The following is a 23,075-nucleotide window of genomic DNA, read 5'->3' as shown; positions in this document are numbered from 1 at the left end:
AGAAACAGGAACCCGCATTTTTCTTCACGGAACTGGCCATAATTTAATTTAGTTGCAGCTTAGGGAGGGAAATGTGAGGAGTGCCTCTGGAGATGTGGGCAGAAGCCACATCCCCTAAGTCCTTGTGGGCCATGTTAAGAACTTCATTCTGGGCACCAGTGTTTCAGAATATTCAGAAAACAAAGGAGTTCATAGAATAACTCAAAAGATATGGATCAAAAGATATACACAGAATGGAATATTATCCAGCCTTTAAAAGGAAGGAAATTCTGACACATGCTACAAGTAGATAAACCTTGAAAGCATTATGCTAAGTGAAATATCAGACACAAAAGGACAAATACTGTATAATTCCACTTACAGGAGGTACTTAAAATAGTCAGATTCATAAAGACAGAAAGAATAGTGGTCACTAGAGGTTGAGGTGAGGAGGAATGGGAAAGACTGTTTAGTGGTTACATAATTTCAGTTAGCGATGATGAAAAAGTTCTGGAGATGGGTAGTGGTGAGAGTTGCACAATAATGTGAATGTACTTAGTGCCACTGAATTATACACCCCGTGGTAAAATGATGAATTTTATACTAAGCATATTTTACCATAACAATAAAACAGGTTGAGATGGTAAATTTTATGTGTATTTCATCACAATTTAAAAGTAAGGGCTAAAAGAAATAAAAAAGATAGATGAAATATATAGAAAAATAATTCAAAGTTGTTTTTCTGACATTAATATTAGCTATGTCATTTCTTTGTTGAAGCTGATAATAATGATTTGTTTCAGTTATGTAATAATTGACTGCCACTTACTGAAAACTAGCTCTGCACTAGCTTAACATCCATAGAGATACGGAGATGCTGGCCCAGAGAGGTCAACTAATTGGCACATGGCTAGTGAGAGGGCATTTGCAGGAATCCCAGAATTGGAACGCACCTCCCAAACCCTTACTCTGTCATCAACGCATAAGCTGCTTGATTATCTTACTACTTTTTTGGATATGTGTACATTTTTCTTAAACAAATTTTCCTTTGATCTGCAAAGAAAGTATTGTTTGGTGTTTCTGAGTTCAGAAAATGTAAGAAGCCCGAGGGAATGTAGAATGAAATGCTTGGTGTTTACTTTTATCCACGTGTGATACTTTTGAAGGGCTTTGACCTTCTGCAGGAGAGACCAAAAGAACAAGGTCTAGACGCGCACACCTTGAGAATAAGTCAGCCAGCCACCTGTTACCGAGGGGAGGATGGTCCGTACTTTTGTTGCGGCTGTTATCTGGAGAATACGGCTTTCAGTTCCCCCTGCCTCCAGTCTCCCCAGCTGTAGGTACGCGGCCGCTGATAGACCCAGCGCAGGCTCGCGCGCAGGCGCCGGGCGGCCGCGGCGTTCGGTGAATTTGCTTTGCCGCCTGGCGCTCAGGTGTCCCCGAGTGGTTGCTCTTTGGCTTCCTTTCCTTCTTTGCCCGCGACTGAGGGTCGCCGCCTCCCCTTCTCCAGGCCCTCTCCAACCCCTACCCAGACCAATCCCGGCGCGGCCCCTACCCTCTGACCCCGCGTTGCACAATGCCCGAGCCCAGTCCCCAAGGGTGTGAAACCCAGCGTTCCTGCCCCTGGGCGGGGACGGGCGGCTACCGTGCGGGGAGCCGAGGCGGCGAGCGCGCAGCCGACACAGCCCGCCGATCAGGGCCCCGCGAGTCCCCCGGGAACTACAGCCACAGGCCCCCGCGCCGCTCGGCCCTGCCGCCGGGCCCGCCCGCCGCTCCTCTCACAGGCCGCCGCCGCCGCAGCCATGGCGGAAGTTCATAGACGTCAGCATGCCCGGGTTAAAGGAGAAGCCCCCGCGAAATCCTCCACACACAGACATGAGGAGGAGTTGGGGATGGCGTCGGCCGAAACGCTGACGGTGTTCCTGAAGCTGCTGGCCGCCGGCTTTTACGGCGTGAGCTCCTTCCTGATCGTGGTGGTCAACAAAAGCGTGCTCACCAATTACAGGTAGGGCCGAGGCGGCGGTGGCGGCCGAGGCCGTGGGGAGGAGCGCGCGGCTCCGGCGGGGCGCCGGCTCCTTGGACTTAACGCTGCCAAAGTTGAAGCTGAACAAAGTTGGGCGGGCGCCGGAGAGGGCTGGCGGCGGACGCGCGGCCCGGGCGGCGGGGCCGGCTTGGCGCATGGGCCGGGGTGCGGGTCCCGCTCTGGGCGCGGGGCCCCGGACGGCCCGGCGCGCGTAACCCGCCGCGGTGGGAAAGCGCCCGCCGTGCCTACTGTGCAGCGCCCAGGAGACCTTGCCCTGCGGAGTAACGGAGCGGAGTTGCTTCGTGACTTTTGGCTCCCGTTGCATGCCAGGCTGGGAGCAGAGCGAGGGGATGCCTTCCCTTCCCGGCATCCTGGGCCGGGGTCCGGGACTTCAGGGTTCCTCGAGTTTGCTGACAGCCTCTGGGGACGTGCGCATCCTCAAGCTCATTTAAGACGATTCTGACGCTGTCACTGGGACCCTGAGGCAGAAGCAGCATTTTTGTTTTAAAGATGTGAAGCCGTTGAAGACACCTATGTCTGTCTTCTTCACCGCTTGAAAAATCTGTTGGAGGCAGCTGACTGAAATTGTGGAATCGGACAAGATGAGACAAGTGGCCGCCCTAGGCTACAAAATCAGGGGTGTTGCCTGACAACCAGCAGGGATTTTTCTCAGATTTTCATTTGGATAAAAGGCAGATGTTGGTGTTTGTATCAAAATGCATTTAAATTGAATCGACAGAGCTACGTTTGGGTTTTCCTGACCCCGTATTTTTCTCTCTCTCTACCTTTTTTGTAGATTTCCCTCCTCACTATGTGTTGGACTTGGCCAGGTTAGTTGGAATCTTCAGCATTACGTGGTTTATGTCGTTCGAACTTCTGTGTGTGTCTTTATATGTAGAACAGTGAATCTGTGTTCTCTGTTTACAGATGGTGGCCACAGTGGCAGTTCTCTGGGTGGGAAAGGCGCTCAGAGTAGTCAAGTTTCCTGACCTTGACAGAAATGTACCTCGAAAGGTAAAATAGTAATAATAGCAATAATGATAATAATACTAGTGCTTTTTGCTGAAAAGAAGTCCCTATATATTTTTGTCAGTGCTCCGCCTATTTAAAAATTGCAGTCTTGAAATTGCCCAGATAGGGTATAGTGAAGGTAAGAATAAATTTAGTAATATGTGTTTTAAAAAGGCCTACACACTCTTGTAAAATTAAGGGAAAAAAGCCCCCTGAGATCTTGTGTTGTTTTAATCGATGAACACTTATTGGGAGGACAGCTGTTTTGCATTTTCTACATCCATCTAATCCAGCCAGTGTATCCTGCATTCGTTGTTCTTTGGGTTTGTTTTCTTATTTTTCTGTCTGCCTGTGCTTAACTCCATGTGAAGATGAAATGCCTTTCCTTTTTCTGCCATGGGCTAATCCATTATATTTTAAAGCAGGTGATGTTACTGTCTCCTATGCTTTGATCATATTCATATTTCTGTTTTCTTTTTCCTTCTCCATTCTTCCCTCTCTCTGCCACAGTAGTGCTGTTTATCCAGGAATAATGTTTTTTGGGTGCTTCACGGGGGCCAAAAATGTGTGTGAGTTCTAATCTTATGTTTTAAGTGGAAAGATTTTGATCATATAAACAAAACTGTTTCTGTTTGAAAGGACCTTGTTTTAGCTATCTTTATTATTGAGTTTTGTTATCCCTTTTTAAATTTTCTAGACGTTTCCACTACCTCTACTATATTTTGGGAACCAAATCACGGGACTGTTCAGCACAAAGAAACTGAAGTATGGATAACTTTATTTTACTAGTGAGGTTAATATAATGTATTCTTAAAACTGTACTTGAATGTCAAATATTTAACACATTGTTTCTGATTTTGGAAGAAAAAGGACCGGAAAGCTTCTGTTAGTAAATAATGAAGATTACACCAAAAAGATTTTAGTTTAAATTCTTTAAGTTTGAATAGAAAGAGTTTTATTTGCTTTGGGGTTTTTTTCCCTCCTCACTTTGCTAATAGAAGTCTTAAAATGTTATAAAATGCTGTGATAGGAGATTTTCATTATTTTTCCAGACCTATATAGTAGTGGAGAATATATGTTAGGCTTCTGGGGTTTCAATTCTTTAATACAATTTATAAATATCATATTTTAAGCAAATTCTGCAAGCAAAATCAGAGGGTGGTATGAGAACTTTTGTAGTGTTTCTTTTAACATGAAGTAGTTAAAATAACATCAGATGGAACTCTGATACAAATATTGTACCCATGGCCATATCACTGTAGAAGCAGCGTATTCACTTCTAGAAAAAAGCAGTAGTTCGCTGCTCTACAACAACACTGTTTAATTATCCTCTAACCTCCCAATTCTTGGCTTCTCCACTTGAGGAGTATAGTATGTATTGGGTGTATGTGATACTAAAATTATACACATAGGGAAGCCGTTTAACAGAAATCCATGGTTTCACTACTTCCACTTAAGGTAAACCTTTGGCATAGTAGATGATTGTAAAACAATGGGGAGATAATCTGAGGATGAGAGACAAAGCGTTTTTCATTTCTTCTTTCTCCAGACCCAAGAAACCTGACAGAATAACCATGATGATATCTCTGGGAGAGGGTTCATGGAAGTTAGATTTCTCATGGGTGGGGCATCCTTTTCCATCTCATTATCCACTTGGAAAGAAATGCAGACATGCTACAAAGTGCTGCTTCTATAGAATTTGCTCTTCTTCATCCATTGTCATCCATCTATCCATCCTCAGCCTATTTTTTATTGCCAGCTAAGTATAAGGCACTTTGGAGTGAGATGAGATATATTCAGAAATAATTATATCACAAGAGGATATGTGTTTGACTAGTGCAAGCAAAATGCTGTGGTAATTTAGAGGAAGACCAAAGTATTTCCACAAAAGGACAATCGAGTGTTTCATGTGGGTAGATTATCATAGATGCTTTTTGGAGGGTTGGACGTGTTCAGGGGGAGTGGAGTGGGTGGGAAGTAAGGTCAGTCTAGTAAAAAAGGAAGACTAACATGGTTACTGTTAAGGGTATTTGTATAAACGTAGAGTGAGATAAAGTGGCTGTTATTAGTCTTTGATAATAGATACATGATCTCTACCATTTTTTATAGTTAGCTTGGTATTTCTCACTTCTAGTAGTTTTATAAAAGCAATTCTTTCAGCTTTCAAATAAGAATCCTAGAAAGAAACAAAGGTTTAATCACAGATTAATCAATGTGGAATGGAATTAATCAGCATAATAGAAGGAAGAGATTAACATTATTTTAAGATATTTGGGGAGTCTTAGTTAAAAAAGTAAATTGTTAAACTTTATTTTACCTAATCATATTTTTTCCTTTTTTTTTTTTTGCAGCTTGCCAATGTTTACAGTTCTGAGAAGGTTCTCCATCCTGTTTACAATGTTTGCTGAAGGAGTTTTACTCAAGTGAGCTGATTTCTAATATATGTAGTCTTTAACAAACTTTTAATTATCTTGAAAAGGGGCCCAGCATATGTGAAATAGTAAAATTATTTGTCTTGTCTCAACTTTGTCTTTTGAGAAGTTTAAGCAACTTTCTTCCTTTGCTATAGGAATTGATAGTTTATGGGAGCAGCAGTTGGGAAGATTATGAATTGTAGTTGGAATCTGTCTGAACATGAGATACACTTCTAAGAATTCCTATACTTACTGTTGCCACTGGGTGAAGCTGGGTCAGAAACATCAGTATAGGCTTTAAATAGTGTTCACGTCTTGGCTACTTTTACCACAAGTGCGTGTGACCTTTTTCTACTTAAAGAAATTCTGATTTACAAAAATGCAAACTCAATAATGGTAAATATAAGAATCAAAAAATGAATACACTTTTTTGTGTAACTTTTTGCTTCATGTAAAGGGGTTCTTTGAAATATCCAATTTCTTGGAAGCATTTAAAATATGATTGTTTATAGCTTTTTTTAAAGAAAACACACACACACACACACACACACACACACACACACACACACACATATATTTTTGCCTGTGTTGCAGATTGAGTCTTTGTGAATAAAGGCACATGTATGTATTTTTTAATTGTTTTATTTTGTAGGAAGACTTTTTCTTGGGGTATTAAGATGACCGTATTTGCGATGATTATTGGAGCCTTTGTAGCTGCCAGGTAAGAATGTATTAAGAACATATTGGAAATTATCAATAATTATTAATAATAATCAATTACCAGTAAAGATATTTTTTTTAGGCTAAGTAAGAATCATGTCTTTGAAAAACATCCAAAAGACTCTTCAGAGAGTTCAATCTTTTTGACTGTATTAAGGTCAAGGCTGGCAAAATCTGATTCTTCTACTTATTGAGCACATACCATATGCCATGTTTGGCATTTTACACATATTATTTATGCATTCTTTACAACAACTCTGAAAGCTATGGGTATAATTTTCCTATTTTTAGTTGAAGAAACTGAAACCTGAGTTCAGTAACTTGGTCAAGGTTACACAGCTAGTAAATGGCAGAGCCAGAATTTGAATTTGTGCCTGACTCCAGAGCCTGTGTGCTTTTATAAATCATGTGGTATTCGTTTACTTTGCATAGTGCTAAAGAAAATAGTGTCTTAGAAAAGGCAGATGATAATGAATTATTTGCCTTATGGAATAATAAATAATAGAATTTCTTTATTTGTGCTCACTTAAGATATATCACAAATGCTATAACTTAGACATTCTGTTAAATTACTGAAGCTTTTTCCATTGTTCTTAAGTTTAAGTTTTAAAGTGCAGGAAGAGGAGCACCTGGGTCGCTCAGTCATTTCAGGTCATGATCTCATAGTTCTCTGCTCCTACCCTGTGTTCACATATGCTCTCTCTCTTTCTCAAAAATAAATTAATTTATTAATTAGCTGATTAATATTTAAAATGTAGGGTGAAAATGTATGCCCAAAGACTCAGAAAATTAAAGTTATAGCTAGAGGCCGTCTACATTTTACTTAGCCCAAGGCATAGTGGGGTTGCTAATGACACAAATTCTGCCCAGCATACATTTTCCATCTAGGAATTCAGTGCGCTTCTTGGATTAGCTCATTTACCTTCATCATCCCTGTGGTATAGGCAGGAGGAAATATTAAAGTCAGATTCTATTCTACCCTAAATTTCCAAGTGAAATTGCATTCCTTTTTTTTTAAGATAGAATAGTTACTAGAATTTTGTTATATAGCTAACTATTTTTCCCATTAGGTGATATTACCTCCTTGAAGAAAAATTGTATATGAGCCTTTAACCTTTCTTTTTAGAGATGCCTTGCTAGTCTTTGGAGCATTTCCTTGAAGCTGGTGGGGCCCCAAACAGAGTCAAACAACAGGAGTTCCTCAGAGCCAACCCTGGCCTGCAGATTTGGACCAGCCTTATCTAATCAGAACCTTTTACTTGGGAAACAGATTGGGTGGAAGGGAGTCTGAAGTTAAAAGGTTGTCAGGCTGTTTGGAAAAGGGACTGTACATGGGTTAGTTCTGCCTAAAATAGCAGTGGCATAGAGCTCCTTAGAAGTCTCATTCCATGTACTAGTTAGCTATAAATATGTACTAGTTTTGCACAATCACAGAATGTGGAATGTGGGGCCGCTATTTTAGCTAGGGTGCTAACATTTAATGAAGACATACTTTTCTTAGATTTTCATTATTCTGTTCAGTTTACTAAGTTCTTATCTTGTGCCTGGTGGTCAACTAAATAATAGAAAACTTTAATTTCCCTAATCCTGCTAGTTATACCTGATAGGCTTTTAAAGCAGTCATTTAAGTATTTGAGTTCCTACTATGTGCTTAGACACTGTTGTAGCTTGATCTCAGAACTAACTATAATCTATACCTCAGATATTCCACCCAGTGACCCAACCACTTGTACAGCCTGCCTTTTGTGTGAATGAATCCTTGGAAAAGTGACATGTTAACAGCTTCATCTTTTTGGTTTCCTTGTCTTTGAAATTGAGTTCCAGTGCCTTCTTTCTGCTTCAGATGTATTATAATGGTGAATTTGGTTACTTGGTCTTGTCTGACTTTGATTTCAGAGCAGTGTGCTATTAACTGATGTGATTGGTTAATTACTAATGATTATGTTTAGGTGTTAGTATGTCTCATTTCTGAAGACTTCCCTATTGAGTATGAAATTGCAAACTATAACCAGGAATTAAGAAATGCTAATAGCTGGTAAAATGCCTAATGTTCACTTACCTAGATAAGAATATGTTCTTCCATATATTGTACTTCAGACCTACTTAAAATTACATGCATGTTCTTTAAATGTAAGTTATTAAAGTGTTGCTTGTGTTTTGCAGCTCTGACTTGGCATTTGACCTGGAAGGATATGTTTTCATTCTGATAAATGATGTCCTGACAGCAGCAAATGGCGCATATGTAAAACAGAAATTAGATTCAAAAGTAGGTAGCAATCTACATCTTTAAGAGATGTTTACTGTTGTTAGGAGTGGTAATGTCAATTTGTCAGGAAAAAAGCAGAAAATAAAGAAATGCTTAGGAGAGAGGGGAAAGACCTAGGGATCTCTGAAGGTAAAATATCTGTATGTTGCTGCTCACATAAAAAACTTTATTTTTCAGTTATTAATTAGCAATTAGATTTTATTCTTACTCCTTTTCTGGAAAGGATTGGGTGAATATTGACTTTGGGAGAGGGAAATAATTAAGGGTGTTCATTGGAGAAAAGTGTCATAAATGTTCATGGCTGTGAACTGGACAAGAAGGAAATATCTGGAAGACCTTAAGCAGATTTGAGGAGTGAGTGTTGAAAGGAGCTGCAGAACAAGAATGGACTTTGCATATTTGTCCCACAAATAATGGGAAAGCATTTAGGGAGCATTAGTATCATTCTCTCTCAAGAGCAATGCTGGATTCCTTGGCCTAGATCTCGTACACATGAATGTTATATACCCAGCTCTTTTAACTTGCAGCATGCTTTAAAGATATTTTTTGTTGGTCTGTTATACACTTTGAATATATACATACTAAATTTTATTTTTAGGTCAAGCCATAAATCAGAGAATTTGAGTCACATTGCTTTTACTACATTATGGTATAAGTTCACATTATTGTAAGAAGAAGCTATGTGGAACTCAGCTGTATACATCATAGGGTTGTTATTTGAAGGAATTGCCCTTTTTATCATAATGTATCCCATATAAGGACCCACATGAGATACTGTCACCATAGTTTTTTCTAAACAGTGGTACATTTTTTATCTCATTTAAATCTTGTGTTTCCCTACCCATGTTTTCTCTTCTAAGTCAGATGACCTTATTTTCTTAATTTTTAGGCTGCCCTATTATATGTACAATATTTCTGAAACTCCTTCAGACCATTTTTTGGAGTTCAGATTGTAAGTACAAATGCCCTACCTAGTCAGTAGTAGTGTTAGTGTCAGGTTTGTATTGTCTTGGCAGGGGGCTTTGCCTTCTTCAGAAAGAGCCATAGAATGAATGTCCTAGTAGTTTTCGTTATTCTCAGAGATTGTTTATTTTGAAGGTCTTTGAAGAATAGGGACAATGTGGATTGTTTCCAACAATTTTTTCTTAAGTATACCTTTTATGTCTTATTCTTCACTTATTTGTCTTGATGACTTTGTATGATGATTGTATTTTAGTGGAAGCTACTACTATTAAATAATTTTTATCTTTTTGAAATAGAGAAAAGGGAACAGTTAGAGATTTAGTTTTACTCTGTTTTTTTTTCTCAGCCCATTTGCTGCTTTGGAAAATATGTACCAGTAATAACATTCCATTTGTCCATCAGCCTCAGCTGTCTAAAACCGTACTGACCAATAGAATTTTCTGTGTTGATAGAAATATTCTCTATCTCTACTGTCCATTAACTGTAGCTACCAGCCACATGTGGCTGTTGAGGTACAACTGAGGAACTGAATTATTAGTTTAAATATAATTAAATTGAAATAGCTGCATATGGCTAGTAACTACTGTATTGGACAGCACAATCTAGAGTATATTCTAGAACCTGGACAAAAGCAAAGAGAGTTTCTGCTATTTCATTCCCATGAGAGTCCTTCATTTCCTCCCTTAAAAATGACTTAGGACTCATTTGTATTAGAACTTTTAAGCATATTGATCTGCTTTTCATACCTCATGGATTGGGAGCAACATACTAGAAGATGGAATTCTAGTTAGAGGCAGAGAGGCAGTGGTATAAAAGGTCAGCTAACAACAAAAGAAAGAAACAGGAAAACTATAAAAGATAAAAGTACTCAAAAACAGGGTGATTAAACAGCATTAAGGACATCACAACATCATATAAGGACCCAATACAGTAATGCATGTTTATGATGATGCCCTCAATTGAATTTTAGTCAATGTACTATGTTTAAGAAGGCAGGGAAGAAGATATTCAAGACAATTAAAAAGAATTTGGTATTTGTCCGTTATCTGGATAGGGTGTGTGTGTGTGTGGGGGGGTGCATCCTTACTTACCAGAGCACACTCATGTCTCTGGCTGACTGGGTATCTGTTGTTAAAGGTTGTTTGTTCTATGGCTTTTTTTTTTTTTTTCCTGCCTTAGAAATGAGGCACATCTTTTCATTGATGCTTTTGGTGGCCATAGAAATCAGTTATATGGTTTATCTGAGAGGCAGTATGGCCACACTGAGATGCTGTTAATAAATCAGAAGTTTTATTACGTGTAATTTCAGGAATGCTTAAATCATGGTCCTTTGAGCATGAGTCACGTGACATTAAGATTTAGTGCTGCATTTCAGACCTGAATGCACCTATTGAGTTTAAAACATTTCTAACTTTAAAGAAATCACAAATAATACATATTAGAAATAGTAGAAAGTATAATAGAAGTAGTAGAAAATGTAGATAAGCAAGAGGAAGAAAAGATAAATCTCTCTTAATTCTACCATCAAGTGAGAAGTGCAGTTTTGGAGGATAAGAGTATGTGAGCATTTGCATGTGTATGTACATGTTTAACTGTGTAAAATTTTAAATAAAAGAGCAATAATATATAATGTTTTCTAGTCTGTTTTTCACTTAGTGCAGTTTCATGAACATGTTTACTTATCAATCAGTATTATTTAACATTTTTAGTGGTCGCATAATATTTCATTGTTTGGTTGTATCTAATCAACTGGTTTTCTGTTGTTGAGTATTTGTTTCCAGTTTTCCAAAGCTCCTTTTGAGAAGGTAGTATGACTTTTTACATTGTTCAGTGATCTTTCATCACAGAAGTTAGGCAGATATCATGCCTCCATCCTCAGTACTTCATCCCCATCTTGCCTTTACCCTCCTCCCCTCACCCCAAACTCTGGCCTGCTTCTTCAGGTGACTGCTTCCAGCTGAATGTCTTAGAAGTGTGTGAATGAAAAGTGGACCCAGAGTTCTCATAGGCTCCCTGTGTTTAAAGGTGTATGTGGCCCAATAGCTGAGGGCACAGCAAATCATACTTTTGGGAGTTGTAGATAGAATAATCTTAATCTTCATTGTACTTCACATATCCATTTTCAGAAATACTTCACTGTCAAGTTATGTCTGTCTGTGTTGGTCTAGGTGTGAGTATGTGTGTTGGTATCTGCCCCCCTGTCTTTCTTAAATGGCATTTTGCTGTGGTTCTAAAAGCTCAAGACTGACTTGATGACTTTTAATTCAGTTCTGGAAAGGGAAGGGCTTCAGGACTGTGTTTATATAGAGAGAGGTGTGTATATTCAAAATAAACTTTCCCCTGCTTGCTGTTTTGTGGTAGCCAGTTGAAGTTATTTTTATTTCCCTGGTTTTAAGCACTCAAAGGATTTATTTCAAATAAATTAAAAATCTTGTAGGTTTGATTTTTTTTCTTTTTTTCTTGCTTTTGAAAGCTTAGGTCATTAACGTTTGCAAAACTTAATGACTTGGCTGATTTGCTGTCTATATTGTGGGGGAGGGTTTGTGTGTGTGTAATGGTAGTGGAATTCTATATAGAGTTTTGTATATCTGTCTTCTAGAACCAAATGAAACACCTAATTATTTACTATTCTAGGAGCTGGGAAAATATGGTCTGCTCTATTACAATGCACTGTTCATGATTCTGCCCACTCTGGCCATTGCATATTTTACAGGAGATGCGCAAAAGGTAGGACTTTCTAATTACGATTTAATGGCTTATGTTCTTGAATTTTATTATTATTTGTGTCCACAAGATACACTGTGGGGTTGTTAAAAAGTAATGTGCTTATTGAATGACCAAAAACAGAGTTTATTTTTTAGCTTGCTAATGTCATGCTAACCTTTTTTCTTGGCATGAGTATTGGATGGTACTAAAATGGCTCAAAATAGCTTTGACTGTTAACATAAAAATAGTGAATGCCAACTAGTGTCCTTCTTATGTGTCAGAAGGATAGAGGAAGGGAATTTTCACATTTCTACTAAACTACAAAATAAGAATAGAGGCAGACTATCCTTGAGAAACAAAAAATCCTAAATTAGTAGAATTCTTCAAATCTAAACAAAATATTTGGCATTTCTAAGAAGCTCTCTGTTTTGTTGTACAGTTGTCATGCTGGTTTAAATCCCACGCTGGGTTTTTTCCTTAGGAGATATTTAGCATTATGTGGTAACAGCTACCCACAGTAGAGTAGCAAAATAAATCCACACAAGAATATTTCTTTAAAACAAACCCCTATTCATAGGAAAAAAAATTGATACCATTTTGTTAGAATTTACAAAATTTTGCAGACTAAATGGAAACCTAGAATTTTGCCAAGATTTCTATAACAAGATTTCTTTTAATGATTCCCCTGGCTAGTAGTTTCTTCAGAATAAATGTATTGGTTATTTACTCTAATGACGGTCACAAGTCTCACAAATCAGTGGGAGCCAAAATAAAGAAAAGGTTTTGAAAGTAGTTAGATTATTAAAAAATTGTTCTTCAGTCAAAGGTAGAAGACCTTATAAAGCTTATAAAGGCCCTTTGTTTTATTCATCAAGAATGCTTTAAAAAAAACAGCATAGATCATCTTGAACATGTATAAATGTTTTAATGAACTGTGACCTGGCTGCTAGCAGGCCTAAAAATGACTCCAAAGTAGGAAATGGAGCTGGTGATCTGACTAATAAAGAGTGCTGAAGAAGTATTTTGTGGCTATGGAAAAAGTGGGAAGAGAAACTAACATTTATTGAGTCCCTATTATGTGTTAGTTACTTTACATATGTAATACAATGCAGTCCCCAGAACAGTTCTAGAAAGTTTGAATTATCTCTGTTGTACCAATGTGGAAATAAGGGCTCAGAGAGACTAAGTAACTTGCCCAATATTATACTGTTGGTGGATAGAGTTAGGGTTTAAACCCAGGCCTGAACTCCAAAGGCCATGGTCTTTCCGCAGTATTCTCTCTCCCTCTAGGAGACTTTGACAGAAATACCTCTTACACTTTAGCTTTGGGGCAAGAATGTAAGGTAAAGTAACCAGGCATGACAGCACAGATGGATCCAAATCTTGAGGTCAGTCTGTACATGAGAAAGTTGGAAGAATTAATGTGGTTAGGTATTCTATAGACTTGGCAAAATGGAATTCTCATTAATTTGAGACTTTGACTAGTAGCTTGTAGTTACTTGAAAAAATTGACCAAAGGAGATATTTATTCATTCCAGAGTGATGATCATTTAAATAGAAGTTATTGGCCAGGTTGTAACATAATTCATGCATATTTGAAAGTTCAGTAACAGTCAACTTGCAATGTTTCTATATGATTGAGAATGTTTACTCATAGTGAAAAAAGTTGCTTTGCTAACTATATTAGAATGAAATTTAGATTTTCATCTTACTGTTTTTTTCTTTTTTATGCAAAGGAGTAGAATTTGAGTAGTCTTTTTGTTATTTCCAACAAAAGTGCCAGGCAAAGGTCAAGAAAGGTTTATTTTGGAAGAAATGTTTTTTTTAAGAATGACAGAGTTCACCTGAATACTTTCAAGTTAGGGTGATAAACTAATGGAAGCTGAATTTTATTGCTCTGTAATCACACCCTATCAGCGTTTTGTGTTTCACATAAATGTTTGTTTGTTCTCACTCTTACTATTAATTAATATTATTCTTTAAAAACATTTTTTTTAATGTTTGTTTATTTTTGAGAGAGAGAGAAAGAGTGTGAGTGGGAGAGGGGCAGAAAGAGAGAAAGACACACACAGAATCTGAAGCAGGCTCCAGGCTCTGAGCTGTCAGCACAGAGCCCAACACAGGGCTTGAACCCCAAGCCATGAGATCATGACCTGAGCCGAAGTCGGATGTTTAACCAAATGAACCACCAAGGTGCCCCAATATTATTCTTATAATATGTTTACTGGGGTGTACATGGACACACTGGCTGACAGTCTTAGAATCTCCTGCTCTTTTTCTTAACATTCTCTCCTTCACATGTTCTCCATTTAGCATTCTCAAATAGTTAAGTGTTACTGTGTGTCTCATGGTGTTAGGCTCAGGTGATAAGGAAAAAAGATGAATTAGGTGTTTTTCTTGCTTTTGAGGACCATACGGTTGTCTTGGGGAGTAGACCTGCCAACATCAGAGCAATAAACTGTTCTAGGTTCTGTGGGAGAAGTGTTTTGGGGGCATCTTGGGATGTAAAATGGAAGTGGGTCAATTCTGTCTCCTTGTTGGGGACAAAGTGCCTCATGGAGCTTTGCCTACAAAGTAAAAATATAAGTGATATGAGTAGTGAGTGTTCTTTTAGTAGGTTATGAATTACATTTGAAACTTAGGAAGAATTCTGTTTGACTCTATGCCTAAATTACTTGTATGCTTATGAGACAAGTCACTGCAATTTCATTTTAAGTTCAATTCAGATGAGTATGTCTGAGCATCTTCATTGGGAATATGTGAGAAATATGACCTAGTCCTTGCTACACAAAGAAGACACTGGCATGCTATAGAGATGGAATAAGATCTGGCACCAAAGTGCGTGCTTGTCAGTCATACCATAAATATTTAGGTTAGGAAGAAATTGGTGTGGATTGAATATCAGGATTGGCTTTTTAGAAGAGATGGGGCTTGGTTTTCTTACCCACTAAATGCAACAAATAAGGCTAACCTGTTCTGGGAGTTGCTGTTAGAGATATAACTTGGAGAGGTGGTTGAGGGGTTTGCCTTTATTCACCAGCGCAGAAACAATGTCCAGAAGCCACCCACAGACAACCTGACGCATCCAGGAGGCCCATAGTGTTCTGTAAGAGGTTGCAGTTTTATTTGCTCCATTGGAAGATTCAGTTTTATAGTAGTCAGTAGGCTGTACATCTGAAGTCCTGGCAAAAAGGGTTTCATATTTCAGAGGGCATATGTAGCATGATTTCAGATAAGAGTTTTCTAGTAAGTTGGGTTCATTTCCAGTATGTATCTTTAGACTTGTGCTTTTCCTTCACGGTATACATAGACATTCATTTATGTGCGTGTTTTGTTTTTTTTTTTTTTTAAGAGTGGACACTTTTTTGTGGGCCAGCTTATTTTTTTTCTAAGTTTATTTATTTTGAGGGAAAGAGAGAGAGCAGGGCAGAGAGAGAGAGAGAATATCCCAAAAAGGCTCCGTGCCATCAGCGCAGAACCCGATGCAGGGCTTGAACTCACTAAGTGTGAGATCATGACCTGAGATGAAATCAAAAGTCAGATGCTTAACCAGCTGAGCCACCCAGGTGCCTTGGAACAGTTTATCTTTAAATAAAGCTGTTCCCATATTAACAATTTGAGGCTACTTCTGGCCTTTAGGAAGACTTTGCCTATAAGGTATGATGCCTCGTACCTGACAAGATGCTTCCATGTAAATAATTTTCCTCAATCCTCATTATATACTTGTGAGGTAGGTTGTTACTTGATTTATAGAGGTTAAGAACATAATTAAGGTTCCACAGTGGCAGAGTTCAGAACTAGAATCTGTCTGACTCCAGAAAGATCTCTTACTGTTTGTCTGGCTACATCTCTCAGAGCCATTTCTGCCTCTCTGACTTATAGGTTTACCCCTGTTTGGGGCTTCCATGCAGGGCTACAGAACAAGCTATTGAATGTGAGAAATGCCTTCAGAGTAATATTGGAAGTGAAGTTTCTGAAGCTTGGCCTTATCATTACTTAATCTTTTACAAGTAATCATATTTCTTTCATTCAACAAATATTTACTGAGTGTTTACTCAGGTGCTGTTCTAAATTAAAAAAAAAAAAAAAAAAAAAAAAAAGGACCTGTCCCTGCTTAAAGGAGCTTGCAATGCAATGGGTGAGATCAACTAAACATAAATTGTATAATAAGAACTACAAGGAGAAATAGAACAAGGAGGAGAGTGATTGGGGAAGTGCTGCTTGGGATAAGGTAGTTAGATAAAGCATCTTTCTCAGTTTCATTTGAGCAGGGATTGAACTGAATGGACTGAGGCCAGTGTGCGTGGCACTTCCGAAGGAGTCCTTTAGTTGGAGGTAAGAGCAGGTTCTACGTGCTGAGGTGGAAGTAGGAGGGCCTATAGCTTCTTTACAAGAAGTATTTTCTGAGTAAATGACTACCAGGAGAATCAAGGTGGGTCTTGAAAGATGTGGAGGAAGAGAAACAGAAGGTACATTCCGGGTGGAACAAACATCATGAGCACAGGCATAGCTGCGGGGACCAGCCTCTTCAGTATGCTCAGGCTTTGGCAGTCAAAGACATTGGAGGCCTTCGAAGAGACCTTAGAGAGCATCCAGTTCAAGCCTCTTCTTTCACTGTTGAGGAAGCTGGGGCCCAAAGAGGGCCTAGGACTAGAATCCTGAATTCCTGACTATTACTAGTACTCTCGCTTTTCCCCACCACATCACACCCTTCCAAGTTGGGACAAGTGCTACATACAAGAATTTGAAATTTACTCTGCAGATATGACAAGTCCCTAAAAGTTTATGACATAAGGGATAGAATGGAGAGAATTTAGGGCAGAATGCAGAAGCAACATCCAGTTCTGTCCTTGACCACTGTCTGATTTTGGACAGGGCCCTTCTGCTCCCCTACCCTGCTTTGTGAAGTGTAAACTGAGTAGGTTGTATCAACTGAGTTGGTTAGTTCTCTAGGTAGGGCCCTTTCTTGGGCTGAGACAGAATTTCTGAGGAGCAGAAGGTATGCCAGTGTGGAGACTAGGCTGCTGTTCTGATGGTTGGCATGAGCCCAGCTGCTCCCTGACTCCTGAATACCAATGCTTATAAACTTGCTCTCATCCGTTGGACTCCTGGCTTTCTTGACCCAGAGCCATTTTGCATGGAAGCTTTGTATGTATTCTATGAAAAGATCAACAAGATAAATTGTTAAAACACAGTATAAAACTGAATATGGTATGCTACATTTTGAATAAGAAGAAGGGAACATTGTATATATACATTGTATTCACTTATTTAAGTAATGAAACTCTGGAAGAATATACATAAGACTAATAAAGTAACCACCAATTCGTGTGTGAGTGTGTGTGTGAGAACAGAATAAGTATAGAACAGGAATGGGAGGGAGACTTCTCACTATTTGTCTTTTTATATTTTTTTGATTGTAGAGCCATGTGAATGTATCTTAAATTACATTTTATAAAAGGAACAGTAAGAAAAGGATAAAGTTTTTCTATAAATAATGACTATCCTATGATGAATCCTAAAGTTTAAGATAACTGGGGGTGGTGGGACAAATTAATTTGTTCTCATTATTCAGGGTTGCAGACTGTTGACCGAGCATGCAAATTAAAGCAAGATCAGATCCAAATTATTTTTTTTCAAAATCTCACTGTTAACTTTAGAAGGCAAAGGAAAGAAAAGTTCCCTGTGTTAGGATAGGAATCCAGTAAGAGGGCTCTGAAAGGCCAGCTCCCCAGGGAGGCAGGAGTTCTACAGAGCGGTTGATAGGGCTGACACAGTCTTTAAGCAAGAATTGAAAGCCAAGGAAGAAAAAACGTAAATTACCATAAAAATTGAAAGGCAGGATCCAATTGAACAACGTAACCTAGTGAGCCCATAATGCAAATCCTTGGAAGCTTTCTGAGAAACCAAATGTGTGTGTGAATGTGTTTGTGTGTGTGTGTAATTTTTTAAAAAAGTTTATTCAGGTTCTCAAAGTCCTGGCTGTACCAGAAACCAAGGAACCAATATAGTCAACATTTGGTTTTTGAAAACATGGCTTCTAATTTTAAAACATTCTCTTTCTTAAAAACGATGTTTACAAAAGCCAGCTCACTGTTAATAAAAGATATCTAGTTAACATAGATAAAGGTAGATAAAGTATCAGTTGACTAATTGCTTTCCAAAGTGTCAGTTAGGACAGACTGTGTTTAAACTTGTTAGTTGTTGCCTCCAGAAGGGAATGTCTGCAGCACAAAGCCAGTGATTCACAGTCACAGGAGCTGGAGCCTGGCTTTCTGACAGCACACCCTGCTAGGTGTTCTCATGTAGGGAAGGAGGAACAGACCCCTTGCTGTAGATCTCACAAGGCTGGTACTGTAGGCACTGGTACATTGTATAATGTCTTCATTATACCACTGGTTAAAATTACATGGCTCAGATGAGTTTTACAGGAAAAGTGGAGGTGTCTCTTTTTGCTGACTAAATAATGAGGAATTTTAGGCTGTTGGTTTAGTCCAGAGTTATTAATCTTTTCTGGGTCACTCTAGACCATACAGGCTGATTTCTCAAACCCTGAATTATTCTTTCCACATACACATGTCCTTTCTGCTTTCTGGGCATTGGCATCCTCATACCAAACAAGTGGGTTGATCAGTTATTCTTCAGTTATGAATGACTAGATCTTTCTCTTTGCCATACATGTCGTTTGACTGACAAAGTAATGTTTTTAACCATTGTTACCTTCGAGGATATGCCTTTTTTCAAATAAGAGTAAATGACCCTGTTAATAAGCTGGAATGTGTGGTTTTGCAGTTATATGTAGATTTTATGTAGGTGGTAGAGCCTTGTGAGCAAAGGTAGTGAAGATATCTGGGTCCCAATTCCTTGTCTGAGCCAGGAGGAGGTGGAACAGAAGTGGTGGCAAGTAGTTACAGTAGTGCGGAGGATAGGGTGGGCAACCCAGGACCACTGGCTCCATGAACTTGTCTGGCTTTCCCAAGGTAGGGAGGGAACCTTGGAGATCATTTGCACTACTGATGTTATCTTCTGCCTTAGTCAGTTCCCTAACAGTTTACTTTCTAGGATCACATGTTTCAGTTTTTTTCTCAGTAGATTTCTGGGGAAAGAAGTTTCAAAATACAATGGTGTCATTCATCAACTTTTCCTTATTTACCATGAAGCCTAAAACTGAGCGATTTGTTTATTTTTAGACCTTATAGTAAACGAGTATCAAAGCTTATAAGGTTTCAAAACATGTAAGAAAATATGTCATTCGTGCTTTGGATTTTATTTCAAATAAAGTTGGTGACTCTGCTTAGCAAATTTTCCTTGGAGTGAGAATGGTTATATCTAAGACTCAGGTGAACACTGAAATTATTACATGCTTCTTATTAGGTCAGGGGTGATGAATTGGTGCTTATGTTATCCTGTGTTCATTGTAGACATTGTCAAGTAGTTTGACGATGCTTCCTTGCTAAAGCCCAGGAATAGCTCTGACTGTTCACCAAGGTAGTGGTTCAGACAGCCAGAATCAGTTGATTAGAGCTGGGAAAGAAGACAAAAAAATCTGATTGTATCCCTAGACTTGGTTTTACTGATTATGTGATGTTAGTGCCTAACCTTACTCCTATACTCCCTTTCTTAATTTCCTTAACCTAAACAACTAGAGAATACATTTTTTTATTAAACTTTTTTTTCAAATATTTTTATTTAACCGAAAGTCTTGTTCAAACCAAATGCCTAATTTTCAGAAATGGTAGGTCCATATAACCCATTTGCCCATTGATTTATGCCATGTACTTTTTATGCCTGTGGTGTGTATTGGCATTGTACCACCAGCACCTGTAGAACCAGAGACTTCATTCAAAACAGAAGGAAAGCTAAGCATCTTTGTATGTGCAGCTGTAATCACAGCCATTTGAAGATTGCAGGACTTGTGGAAGGGAGCCCATCGAGCTCTGTGTCACACAATGACCAAGCAGGTCATTTTGTTCACAGTGGCTCTTTATTAGCTATCTTTGGAGGCAGACATTTTATTTGGTTTTAACTGTCCCTCCCCCCATCCTTGATTAACAAAATATATGTTCACTGTACCTTCTGTATTTCCTGTCTTAGGGAGAAGACAAATATGCATGCAAATCTATCACTGAGAGATAACAGTTGTGATGGAAGTATGTGAATTTTGTATAAAGTGTCTGCATTTCATTCTCTGAATTGATTTCTCACAAGAGGCAGATGGAGCAGACTGTTGTCTATATTTGTAATCTAGGTAGAGGCTTAGAGAGGTTAAATGACTTTATGATGGACTCACAGAAAATTAATGGCAGATTTAGAATTTAAATGCCCACTTTTTGGCTCAGTGATCAATAACGATAACTATGTGAAGCTATCTAGAAGAAAAAACTCAGAACATGTTACCTTGCCTTTGTTTTTTCTTGGTACTTAACTAACAGAACAGGCACTTAATAGCTGGATGGTTTGGGGAAAGTTACTTAACATTTCTGAACCCGGAAGTATAATAAGCTCTTAATAAGCAGTAGCTTCAATTGTTTTTTTATGCTATCTTTATGATAGGGAGTAGACTCCATTCTACTAAGGTAGTGTTTGGGTCATATTTATCCTACAGCTATACTTTCAAATGGCTGCTGCTTGTTCTGTTGTAGCCAAAGATCCATTCCTGTGGCAAAGCAGAGGAATGCAATAGGCTGCTTCTGCTGTAGAGTGGTTTTCTCCAGAGACAGGCCTAGTATTTAGGGAGGGAAAACAATCCTGTGAGAATTGTTTTTCAATTTTTGAATTCTATGTAAATTGAATCATGTTCATGGGATTTATTTTAATATTCTATAGATACAGTTATTATGTTCCCAGAGGGGACTGTACAGTATATATTTGGGGCATTTTTCCAAATAAAATGTAATGCTCAGTGTAGAAAAACTTGGGCTTGAGTGTATACACTCAAGCCTACCATGTATTAGCTATGTTACCTAAAGTAAGTTACTCCTCGTCTTCTGGGGATAAGAAGGCTTGGCCTTTCTACCTCACAGGGTTACTTGGGGATCAAATGACATGAGGTATGCAGAAGCATTTTGTAAACTATAAAGCACTCCACAAATAAAAGGTAGTACTTGTTTATTGTCACAATTTGTTCCTTCATTTATTAGCAAACCTGAACTAAATTGTCTTCAGCACAGTACCCGCAGGCCAACTGTGGGACCTGGCACATGACGGGGACTTAGTAGATTTAAAAATACAAAATGAAACCAGAAGAAATGTTTAGAGCTAAAGGAGGGAAGGAGCTCAGGTATATAGAGAGTTTTATTTGAAGCCTTTGCCAAATAACTGATTTCTTTCCACTCCTAGGTCACTGACAAAAAAAATTAAGGTGCACCTGGGTGGCTCAGTCGGTTAAGCATCCGACTTAGGCTCAGGCCATGATCTCACAGGCTGTGAGTTCGAGCCCCGCATCAGGCTCTGTGCTGACAGCTCAGAGCCTGGAGCCTGCTTCGGAGTCATGTATCTCCCGCTGTCTCTGCCCCACCCCTGCTCGTGTTCTGTCTCTCTCTCCTTCAAAAATAAGCATTAAAATTTTTTTTTAATTAAAAAAAATAGAAATGATGTTTACATGTGAAAACTGACATTATTTATTGAATGAGATGGACCTCCTTCATACCATTGTATCCATAATTATCTTTAATTCTGATAGCAACTCTACAAGATAGCCTTGTAGAGTTATTTCTCTTATTATATGTGCAGAAACTAAGGTTCAGAGAATCCTCATGGTCCATCACACCAGCTTATTCTCTTAGTGACTTTGGAGTAAAAGAGTAGCTTATCTAGGAAAGGAGGATAATTTAGAGTTGAGGAAAGTTCTTAGGCCTGAGATTTCTTTCTTCTTTTCTTTTCTTTTCTTTTCTTTTCCTTTCTTTTCTTTTCTTTTTTTTTCTTTTCTTTTCAGAGAGAGAGAGAGGATACGTACGAGTGGGCAAGAGGGGCAAAGGGAGAGAGAGAGAAAATGAGAGAGAGAGAACTTCTGTGCTGACTGTGGAGCCTGATGCAGGGCTCAGTTCCTCAACCCTGGGATCTTGACCTGAGCTGAAATCAAGAGTTGGACGCTCAACTGACTGAGCCAACCAGGTGCCCCAGACCTGATATTTCTTTTATGTGTTTCAGTTTGAAGTAAAGTCTCTCCTTATGAAGCTGATCTAACACTCATGTTAGAGTTGGAAGAAACCTTAATGTGCACCCAGTTTAACTTCCCTTGCAGAAGCTAATGCTGGCATAATGAAACAGTGGTGAGGTGGTGCAAGATACTGGGCTTCGGAATCCTGGTGTGCTGCTTTTTTTAGGTACAATGGCTTCTGTACCAATAACCCTCCCAAAGATACTTCTTCTGTGCCCACCTGCTGGTTTTCTGGGTTATGCCTTTCTCTTCAAAAAAAGAGAAACTAAACTCAATACAAAAACTAACAAGTTCTAGGCCAGTAAAATGACTTTTGCCATTTTAAGAAAATTTAAAATTATATAGATTTAATCTAAAACTTTAAATCTAGTAGTGTGTACAAGTAGTATGTGGGTGTATTAAATGTTCTTCTTTTCCCATGATTTTTTTTTTTTTTTTTTGAGAGAGAGAGAGCATGAGCAGGGGAGGGGCAGAGAGGGGGAGACAGAGAGAGAGAGAGAGAGAGAGAGAGAGAGAGAAAGAAAGAAAGAAAGAAAGAAAGAAAGAAAGAAAGAAAGAAAGAAAAGAAAGAGAGAGAAAGAAAATCTCAAGCAGGCTCCATGCTCAGTGCAGAGCCTGATGTGGGGCGATGTCATGACCAGACCATGAGATCATGACCTAAGCCAAAATCAAGAGTCAGACACTTAACCGACTGAGCTACCCAGGTGCTTAGGTGTGTGGGTGTATTAACAAGTAAAGTCTAACTCATCTGCCAGTAGAAAACGATACTAAGCCAGAGATCATGGATGTTTAATCCACCTCAGCTATTTGTACCTAACACTTCTAAATGCTTGG

The 23,075-nt window shown here is 38.7% G+C and overlaps 1 protein-coding gene across 1 annotated transcript in view; it reads left to right on the top strand.

Annotated features, from left to right (window-relative positions):
- Positions 1-1,326: 1,326 nt before the first annotated feature.
- The window catches only part of SLC35D1 (solute carrier family 35 member D1), a 45,717-nt gene continuing 23,968 nt past the window's right edge, over positions 1,327-23,075 (top strand). Inside the window, exons 1-8 of the mRNA XM_042952068.1 lie at positions 1,327-1,984; positions 2,799-2,832; positions 2,930-3,016; positions 3,711-3,778; positions 5,365-5,436; positions 6,080-6,148; positions 8,311-8,413; positions 12,011-12,103. Coding sequence (XP_042808002.1) covers positions 1,782-1,984; positions 2,799-2,832; positions 2,930-3,016; positions 3,711-3,778; positions 5,365-5,436; positions 6,080-6,148; positions 8,311-8,413; positions 12,011-12,103 — 729 coding nt within the window. The 5' untranslated portion in view covers positions 1,327-1,781. The remainder of the gene's footprint in view (positions 1,985-2,798; positions 2,833-2,929; positions 3,017-3,710; positions 3,779-5,364; positions 5,437-6,079; positions 6,149-8,310; positions 8,414-12,010; positions 12,104-23,075) is intronic.

The sequence above is a fragment of the Panthera leo genome, chromosome C1 (genome assembly GCF_018350215.1).
Source record: "Panthera leo isolate Ple1 chromosome C1, P.leo_Ple1_pat1.1, whole genome shotgun sequence".
NCBI lineage: Eukaryota > Metazoa > Chordata > Mammalia > Carnivora > Felidae > Panthera > Panthera leo.
This window is presented reverse-complemented; position numbering and strand designations above follow the sequence as displayed.